Source organism: Ipomoea nil, unplaced genomic scaffold (assembly GCF_001879475.1).
Source record: "Ipomoea nil cultivar Tokyo-kokei standard unplaced genomic scaffold, Asagao_1.1 scaffold2488, whole genome shotgun sequence".
Lineage (NCBI taxonomy): Eukaryota > Viridiplantae > Streptophyta > Magnoliopsida > Solanales > Convolvulaceae > Ipomoea > Ipomoea nil.
Window position 1 is genome coordinate 31,503 of NW_017618916.1, and position 10,542 is coordinate 42,044.

Here is a 10,542-nt window from a genome sequence, read left to right on the forward strand (position 1 = left end):
TCAGATTCTTTAATATATTATTATTTGGGTTTTAAACTTGTGTTGCAATTTTGATTATAATGTTGTTGCTAGTAGTTCAGGGCCCGGATTACTTGTTTCATTGCTTTGTTTATGTCATAACGGGAGTTAAGCATAATTGAGAGTACACATAATTGCACTTAACTATTGCACCTTGGGAGAGAGCATATATGTTAGAGAGTTTAATTCTTGATTATTGCGCATCGGGAGATGGTAGTAGTTAGGAATTTATTATGAATGCTTGTTCTTATATTATTGAGTGTTTGTATCACGAGAGTGAATATTCACTAGGGTTAGAGATTACGGGAGTAACTTTATACCATCTTTGCATTCGCACACTCGTTTAAACCCAGATTTAATATTGCACTTAAGTTAGGCACTAGGGGATTAAACACTTGAATCTCAAGAATCTCATTCTCTCTCTATTGTTTTCAAAATCCTGATATTTTGCTTTGCTTTATTTATTTTATGCAACCATCCAAGTTAATCATTAGGATTAACTTCATGAGAATAAATTAGTAGCTATTGATATGCACCACTTCGCTGAGGATCGATAAACCGTTACTCCGATTATTATTTGTTTTAGAAAATATATTGCAATCAAATTGGCGCCGTTGCCGGGATGTGGTGTTTAGTATTGACATTTGCGAAAGCTTTATTCTAGGAGTCTAATCAATTTTTATTTTTATTTTTTATCTTTATTTTATTTTTGCTAACTGGTAACAAGCTCTCTGTGGTTGAGTTTTGATTTTTGGATCTAAGAACTTGGTTTGTTTGCGCACACGATCCTCGAGAAAAGAAGGATTATTGCCCTTGAACCCTGAGATCGAAAAACAAGCCAAGTTTCTTAGAAAGCAGAGAAAGATGACTCAGGTACCAAATCCAGTCAATGTTGGAGAAGGGGAGGGAGTAAATCAAACCTCCGCCAGCAACAAGATCCATGTTAGGCTACATCGCTTCGAATGTTGAGGAACATGATAGTATCAATGCTCCTGGTGTGGAGGCCAACAACTTTGAAATCAAGCCGGCCATCTTGCACATGGTGACTTCAGATCAACTTGGAGGGGCACCTACGAAGGATTTCACTAAGTTCCTCCGTATTTGTGGTACTTTCAAAATCAATTGTGTTCCTCAAGAAGCCATTAAGCTCAGGCCTTTTCCTTCTCAAGTTGAGCTACTTCTTGCATAGTCCGCGCACTCCTTGGCCATCTTCGGCCAGAAGTAACCTTGAAGGATTGCCCTCCGGGCCATGGTGTAGGCCCCTTGATAAGCTGAGCAGGTGCCCTCGTGGATCTCCTCCATGACAGATCTTGCCTCGTCGGGGTATAGGCAGCGCAGCAAGGCGCCGTTGTAGGACCGCTTGTAGAGTACGTCCCCGAGGAGTAGGTAGGTGGGGCCCCTACTCTGCACGAGCTTGGCGTCTACCTCATCCGGGGAGAGGACGTCTGTCTTCTTATATTCCTTAAGGTGGTTTAGCCAGCAGGCAAGTCGAGCTTGCACGGAGAGGACCGGGTAGGCCTCCAAGCTGGACTTCGCGAGGTCCTTTACTCGGGCTATCTTAGAGATGTGCTCAAGGGTTCCTTGGCTGAGCTTGGAGAGCATGTCTGCGTCCGCATTATGCTCCCTTGGTACTTGTAGGACCTCGTAATGTACTAGCTGTGTGACAACCCAAAAATAATTTTCCTAAATCCTATTTTATAAAATTCCAAAATAGTTATTTTCACTCTACCAAAAAAAAAATTATTTCGAAAACGGTGTTTGAATTAAATATTTTAAATTGAGTTTTTAAATAAATTCAACACCAAAAGTTATTATATTTCGAAAATCCTAAGTTTCAGGTACATTTATGTACCAAGTTTTGACCCAAAATGTCAATCTGAGTGAAACCGGAAAGGAACCTGTGAAACCTAAATCAAGTGTTTTAACTAGAAACTATTTTCATAAAATCTATTTTTGATCCCAAGTTATCCAAAATCATTTTTGAGACTTTGGTCCATGATACAAGGTGAACCATGAAATTTCTATGAACGTTGTCTGATATTTTAAGAGGAAAGTTAATTTACTCATTTGCCCTCAACCAATAATGGGTGATCAACCTAGGGTTTTGCACCCATATAAATAGAATAGTAACTCCATGTTTTCTCCTGATCCCTTTCTTTTGGCCTCTCCACTCTTTGAACTTTGTAGAAGGAAGAAGAAAAACACAGTAAGGTTTCCAAGCTTCATTCTCATCCATTCATTCATCTTTTCTTATAGTTTCCATTCTTTTGCCTCCAATCTCTGAGGTTTCTATCCTTAAGTTTTGTATGTATTGTTTGTTTGAGGTGTATAGGTGGTGAATGAGGTAGTAGTTGAGTAGAGAGGAAGAAGGGATCCACACAAGAAGAAGAAGAAGCTAAGGTATAAACCATGGACTCCCAAACTAGTTTTGGCTCTGTTAAATGCTAGAAGTGTGAAATAGATGTTTAGAAATGCTAGATAATAATTGTTGAAGAGCTATTTGTATGTTGTTTGATAGGAATATTTTTTTTGTAATAAAGTTTTGATGAGCCAAGTGTACTTTAGATCCCCTTAGAATTTTGGTCTTTAGTATAAGCATCATAATCCAGAATATCGAGTCAAAGGAAAATCTACTACATGAAGAACAAAATTAATTTGGACAATTAATTTTGGTCCTACAAGTATTCATCCGGAAAGAAGCATAAAACAATGGCGTTGCAACAAATAATCGGATGAGCCTAACAACGAAATGGTATAAGTCTTTACTCACAACGATCACACTCGAGATTGATTCCCCCCAAGGATTTATTTTTTACAAGTCAAGAATTCGGACAAGCACGATGTGTACACCCGAGATTGATTCCCCCCAAGGACTTATTTTTTACAAGTCAAGAATTCGGACAAGCACGATGTGTACAAGCAAGATGTGCCCAAGGAGCACAATGCCCTAAAGGAGCACGATGTCTACAAGCACAATGTTTCAAGGAAGCACAATGTTCGTACAAGCTCAATGTTATTTCAGAAAAGCACGACGTCAGCAAGTACAATGTGCCTTAAGGAGCGCAGCACAATGTAGCCTAATCAGAAAAGCACAATGTTTCAAGTCAAACAAGCAAGAAGTGCCGAAGTCAAACAAGTAAGATGTATCCAAAGGAGCACAATGTGTCTTCTAAGAAGCAAAATGTGGCAAAGAAGCAAGATGATCAGAAAATGGATAAATTCGAAGGAATTTATTTTGTTTCACCCCACATGCCACAAGAATCCAAATTGCCTGAAGATATGATCAGAACGGTAGAAAAATTTATGAAGACATGAATATAAAATCTTATCCTAGAAATAAATTCTATCAGAAGGATTTATTTCAAAGATTCGTTGGAAATTCAAAATCGACAAAGATAATAATATTTTAGAAACAACTTGAAAATCAAGTTGAAATAAAATATTATCTTGTCAGGCAAGTTGACAATCAAATCAAATTGAAGACCTACCATTGTCAACAATATCATGCTACAAGGTTCAAAATTCAAATATCAAATTATCCCACTCCAACGGATATATTTGATTTCCTATAAAAGACCATGAAGACTTGAAGACAAAGAAGAGAACACACGGATGAAATAGAAAAGTGCGAATTCTAGAAAAATACAAGTGCTCAAATATTCTTTGAAATATCTAGAAAAGAGACTTAGTCTGAATAGTCTCAAAATTAGTTGGAGAGAGATACAATTACCTTTGTATTTGTAAAAAGAGTATAGCTGTGTGCAAAATACTCTAGTGAGTGTAGCTGTGTGCAAGACACTTTGTTGGCGTTGAGTATAACTGTGTGCGAAATACCCGTAGTTGAGTGTAGCTGTGTGCGACACACTCGGAGTTGGGTGTAGCTGCGTGCAAGACATCCGGAAGAAGTGTTTGTGTAGCGCTTATTCACTATTATAACTGTGTGTGGAAAATAGTGAATTACTCCTAGAAGTGAATGGAGTAAAGTGGACTAGGAAGATTATGCCACTTCCGAACCACTATAAATTGTCTCTCTCATTTACATACCGCACTTACATAATTCTCTTTATTTATTCATCATCCGACTAACACGTTTACTATTCATTGTCTATCTTTATCTTTCGGGTTTAGTGTGTTTTCAGGTATGCATGTAACTCAAACTCTCTATGCTTAACATGTGAATTATTCTAAGCAAGTTTGACGTGTTGCATGTGACATTTATCATACAGTTGACGTGACACGAAGTCTTATTTATAATCTTGAATATTATTGTTAAATATTGAGTGCACCATCTCCTTTAAATATTCAAGATATTCATGTCATTTTTACACATCATCTAAGCTTATCCTACACGTGCATGTGATTCAATTATTGATTGGGCATAACTCTTTACACTTATTTATTCCGCTGCGCAGTTCAAGTTCAGTTTTACCTATTTACTTGTTACTTAGAGTTGAAGTTACCAAAGAGTTATTTAATTTGGAAAAAGCTTAAAAGTCTATTCACCCCCCCCCCCCTCCTCTAGACTTTTAGCACCCTATCGGGACCAACAATTGGTATCAGAGCGGTTATCTATTTGAGTCAGTCTTGACTGCTAGACAGATCTCGAAAAATCAAGATGATGAAAAGAGATATGGCTCTTGCCCAAAATCTATTATTTTCCTTAGAAAAATTTGATGATTGGAAAATTCGCATGCAGGTACACTTATCCGCATTACATGATGAAATGTGGGAAGTTATCACCAGTGGTCCTATTGAAATTTTGCAAGTCAACACTTCATCCGTACAAACAAGTGACACTCAACAATACATTCCAAAACCGAAGGTGGAATGGTCTCGTGAAGATAGAACAAGAAATAACTTGGACAATATTGCCAAGGATATTTTGTTTAAATCTATCGATGACACGATATTTCCAAAAGTTCGAAAATGCCAATCTGCTAATGAAGTTTGGGAAACGCTTATTCAAATTGGTGAAGGAGACGAACAAGAAAAGGATAATAAACTCACCATAGCATTAAAGAAATTCGAGGATTTCAAAATGCTAAACGACGAGAATGTTACCGATATGGAAACAAGATTTGCTAAAATCTTAGGAGAGATTAATGATCTTGGAAAAGATATTAATCAAAAGGAAATCTCACTCAAAATCCTACGTGGTCTACCATCTACATGGGACATGAAGGTCACGGTCATGAGAGATCATAGAGATCTAAAAACTCTATCAACCGATAAGCTTTTTAGTGATCTAAAAGCTTATGAGTTCGAGATGAAATCAAGGATCGAGGAAGATCATGAAAAGAACAACGCACTCATAACCGAACAACCGTCAACCTCAAGGTCAGTACAAAATGATGAATGATTGCCTAATGATCAATTTGCTATCTTTGTCAAGAAATTTAGGAAGTTCATGAAGAGAAGTAACTACAAGAAAAATCCACAAGGAAAATCGTGGAATACAACAAAGAATTCGAAGAAAGAAATTGTTGAGGAAGATTCAAATTTGTGTTACAATTATTGAAAGCCTGGACATTTTGCAGCAAGTTGTCCACACCCCAAGGTAAGTAAAAGTCAATACACAAATATTTCTAACTCTCAACAGGAAGAATTCAAGACCAAAGATAAAAGGTTCACAAAGGAGAGAAGAAAAGCACTTATTAGTGACCCACTTGAAACAAGTGAGTTAGAGGAGTCTTCAAGTGATGAAAGTGACACCTCAAAAGATGACAATGCAATTTTTTCATGAGTATCTCCAACAACTCATCCTACGAGGACATGTGTCTTATGACAAAGGAAAATGAAGAAAATGAGGTAACATCTAAATCTTATGACTCTGTAAATTCTTCATTCTCTAGAGAGTCCTTCTTTCACTTAATGAAAGACTGTCAAACCGTAATGGACACTCACTCTCAACTCAAAGAGCGCAATAATTTTTTAATTCTTGAAAAAGATGAATTAAATGAAAAATTGTAAAATGCTCTACTTGAAGTGAAAGACTTGAAGGATAAAATTATTTGTCTTCAAGAAGAGTGTAAATCAAGGGAAGTGAGAGAACACAACCTTAGAGAGGTTATAGCAACATTTACACATTCATCCAAAATAATGGACAAAATGGTAAATATGCAAAAACCCTCAAGTGATAAAGCCGGACTTGGCTATGATCCTTCGTGTTCTCAAGCCTCTAAGAAATTGACCAATTTTACTACTACTTTGAACAATAAAGTCCAAGTGGTAAAATTTGTAAAAGGTCAAGATAGCACAATGAGACAAGGAATTGGTTACCAAACCAATGCCAAATTTAATGCTGCAAGGCCGAAGCCTTAAAGAAAAAATATTTCGCCTAAGAAGTATATCAAAAGGCAAAAGTGTGTTCCTAAATGGAAACATACCAATGACTCAAGTGCACAAAGCCCTCATAGGAAAATGGGAAGAAATCCGAGAATTGGGGCAGTGAGATTTTATCCCTCTGAACAAGATTGGTTTGATTATATTAAACCATGGACTAAGTCCAAATTTAATGCCTATCATATGCTCAAACAATCTACTTCCCAAGTGCCAAAAAGTCGAGTCAATTTTCAAAAATAGGCACCAAAAATGTTTTCAAAAATCAATTATGATTATAATGTGTTTAATGGTTACCAATCACCTAAACTTAGATTAGTGAGTACAAGGTGGATTTGGGTACCAAAGATGACTAACACCCAAGGACCTAAATCATGTTGGGTACCTAAAAATGTGTAATTTATTTGCAGGAAATTTGGTACTTCGATAGTGGATGTTCTAGCCACATGATTGGAAATAAATCTAGTCTTGTGGATTTCAAAAATATCGAAGGACCAAAAGTCGTATTCGGAGGAAATGAATGATACGGCATAACCAAAGGAATTGGTATAATATCTCGAAATGGTTTAAATATTGAAGATGTATCCTTTGTTGAAGGTCTAAAATTCAACTTGTTAAGTACAAGTCAATTTTGTGACAAAGGATATCTAGTAGAATTCTTCAAAAACAAATGTCAAGTGAAGAATGATTATATTCCTCGGGAGAAGTTGTGCTCGAAGGAATAAGGAAGAAAAGTATGTATGTGATTGATTGGAACACGACCAAAGAATCAGTATGTCTACTAGCAAATAACTCACACGCAACAAGTTGGGAATGTCACAGAAAGTTAAATCATCTAAATTTCAAGACCATCAACAAGCTAGCAAGAAACAAACTCGTTGAAGGTCTACCCGACATTTGATGAGCGTGCAGATGAAGGAATATTTTTAAGGTATTCATCTACCAGTAAAGCATTCAGAATATTAAACAAAAGATCAATGGTGGTAGAAGAATCAATCCATGTTACATTTGATGAAGTCCACAAGAAGGAAACCCAGAGCAACAAAAATGATCAGGAAAGTTGTCAAGTTGAAAAATCATTTAATGATACTGACACATCTTTTAAAGATCATGTTGTGCAGGGAATAGAGAAATTAGACATTGATTGCAATGGTGAAGGACACATGGAAGCAAATGAAGATCCACACGTGGGAACTCTAAATTCTCAAGCAGAAGTACAAGTTGGAGAACAATATGAAGAGCAAATTGAGTCTACCTCCAACTTACCTACTGAACAAGGAAACGTGGAAAATCCATGCAATCCACAACCTGACTTGAGATGGCTCAAAAATCACCCTCCAGAACTAGTAATTGGAGATCCACGAGAAGGAGTAAAAACAAGATCCTCAAATATAGATGCTTTATTTTCTTGTTTTCTTTCTCAGGTGGAACCAACAAGTGTTGAAGAAGCTCTAAATGATCCGGACTGGATTAATGCAATGCAAGAAGAGCTAGATCAATTCAAAAGAAATGATGTATGGGAATTAGTTCCAAGACCCAAAAATTACAATGTAATTGGAACAAAATGGGTCTTCTGGAACAAAGCCAATGAAGGGGAAATTATTGTTCGAAATAAAGCAAGATTAGTGGCAAAAGGATATTCACAAGAAGAAGGAATAGACTTCGACGAAACATTTGCACCCGTTGCAAGACTTGAAGCCATCAGAATATTTCTAGCTTATGCCGCGTACAAGAATTTCACTGTCTACCAAATGGACGTGAAAAGTGCATTTTTAAATGGCTTACTTGAAGAGGAAGTCTACGTCGAACAACCACCCGGTTTCGAGGTAAAAGGTGATATTAATAAGGTCTAGAGATTAAAGAAGGCGTTATATGGGTTAAAACAAGCACCAAGAGCTTGGTATGACACCTTATCAACGTCCTTAATAAACTGTGGTTTCACAAAAGGCCTTGTTGATAAAACCTTATTTAGAATTCAAGAAAATGATCACATTTTATTAGTACAAATTTATGTTGATGATATTATTTTTGACAGTACTAATAAAACTTTATGTGAGAAATTTTCCAAGCTAATGCAGAATAAGTTTGAGATGAGCATGATGGGAGAGTTGAACTACTTTCTTGGTTTACAAGTAAAGCAACTCAACGAAGGAATATTCATCAATCAGGCTAAATACACAAAAGATCTTATAAAGAAATTTGGTCAGGATGGAAAATCCTCAATCAAGATCCTGATGAGCACGTCTTTAAGATTGGATAAAGATGATGAAGGCAAGGACGTTGACGAAATGAAATATCGAGGAATGATTGGATCATTACTATACCTCACTGCAAGTCGACCAGATATATCTTACTCAGTGGGAGTATGTGTCAGGTTCCAATCAAAACCAAAAGAAAGTCATTTTCTTGCCACCAAGAAAGTCATTCAATACTTAAAAGGAACAGTCAATGTGGGATTATGGTATCCCAAGGAAGGTAATTTTACACTAACTGGTTTCTCAGATGCAGATTTTGCAGGATGTAAAATCTATCGAAAAAGTACCTCAAGGACATGCCAGTTCTTAGGGGGAAGATTGGTATCATGGTTTAGCAAAAAGCAAAACTCCATAGCTACAAGCACAACAGAAGCTGAATATATAGCTGCTGGGAGTTGTTGCGCACAAATTCTTTGGATGAAACAACAACTGAGAGATTATGGCGTGAATTGCGAAAATGTCAACATATTATGTGACAATACAAGTGCTATAGCTATAACACACAATCCCGTGTTACATTCAAGAACAAAACACATTGATGTGAGACATCATTTTATCCGAGATCACGTTGAAAAGAAGGAATTGACAATAGAATACATTCCGACGGAAAATCAAATAGCTGACATTCTCACAAAACCTCTGTGTGAATCAAGATTTTCGAAATTGAGACACGAGATGGGCATGATCGAATTGAGCTAAGTTCTAAACTCTATTTAAATTAAGAGCTCAATTTTTCATCTGTAAATATGTTACTTTATCTGATTTAGAATAACTTTCGTGCCTATGTGTCTCACATGCAAAAATATGTCACATCTTAGTCTACCTATCTTAATTGCACATTGATACATATTATCAAGTATGCATGCCTCTTCAAACGTGTATAAACACACACACACACACACACACACACACACACACACACACACACACACACACACACACACACACACACACACACACACATATATATATATATATATATATATATATATATATATATATATATATATATATATATATATATACAATAAAATTGGTTAGATTCACAAAATCTTTACCATTAAAGGGTTGACAAGATAGTGTGATGATGATTTTATCTTCATAAATGAGAACACCTTTCCATGGTAGTTGCACACAATAAATTCTCTAAAAAGAATCAATCCTCTTTTCTCTCTTAACTACACAAACGCGTATATATATATACATATATTATTTTCGGAACAGATTTAGTGCTCTGTGAATTTTATTTCAGGTAAAATCAGTCCGAGTATATAAATTTTTGGCGCCACATCAGCAGACAAATTGGATGGAGAATATATAACCTAAACTAACTATCAGTTAGGTCAAAGGTTGGAATCTTTTGGAATATCAAAAATAACCCTTACCTTTTTAAAAGACCAAATAAACTCTTAGGGATATTTTTGTAAAGACACCTCTCCACCCAACCGGTCGAAAGGTCACCTTCTCCAAATTTTCCAAAACTTCCAAAACCTTTCATCTTCCATAGCCGAATCACTCTCAAAACTCTACTTCTCTCAATCTTCATCAAAATACCAAGCACATTATGGCAAACATTGGATATTCAAGCTCACAACCTAATGAGGAACAATCTACAGAAATCAATCTCACCAAGCTAGCCGTTGGAATCAAAGCCGGAGGAAGCTTTGACCCTCACGGATTTCTCAAAGTGGCCAAGAACTCCGAACTGGCGCAAAAAATCATTCATGCACTTCAAAATAGCTAGATTATGAGGTTATGTTCCTATCCATATTCTGGCTTCTATGATGAAGATGTAGCAGATTTTTATGTCAATGCCAAAGTTGTTGGTTGGACCATTGAGTCCACCGTAAATGGAACTCTCATCACCATTGATGAACAAGAGTTACATTCAACTTTTGGACTATCTATGTCCAGTCCAGAACAACCTTTG

General features: G+C 36.4%; 1 protein-coding gene across 1 annotated transcript; it reads right to left on the bottom strand.

Annotated features, from left to right (window-relative positions):
• Positions 1-1,182: 1,182 nt before the first annotated feature.
• Positions 1,183-1,620, bottom strand: LOC109153470. Its single transcript, XM_019301341.1, has one exon. The coding sequence runs from the start codon at positions 1,618-1,620 to the stop codon at positions 1,183-1,185; it is 438 nt and encodes a 145-aa protein (XP_019156886.1).
• Positions 1,621-10,542: the final 8,922 nt, after the last annotated feature.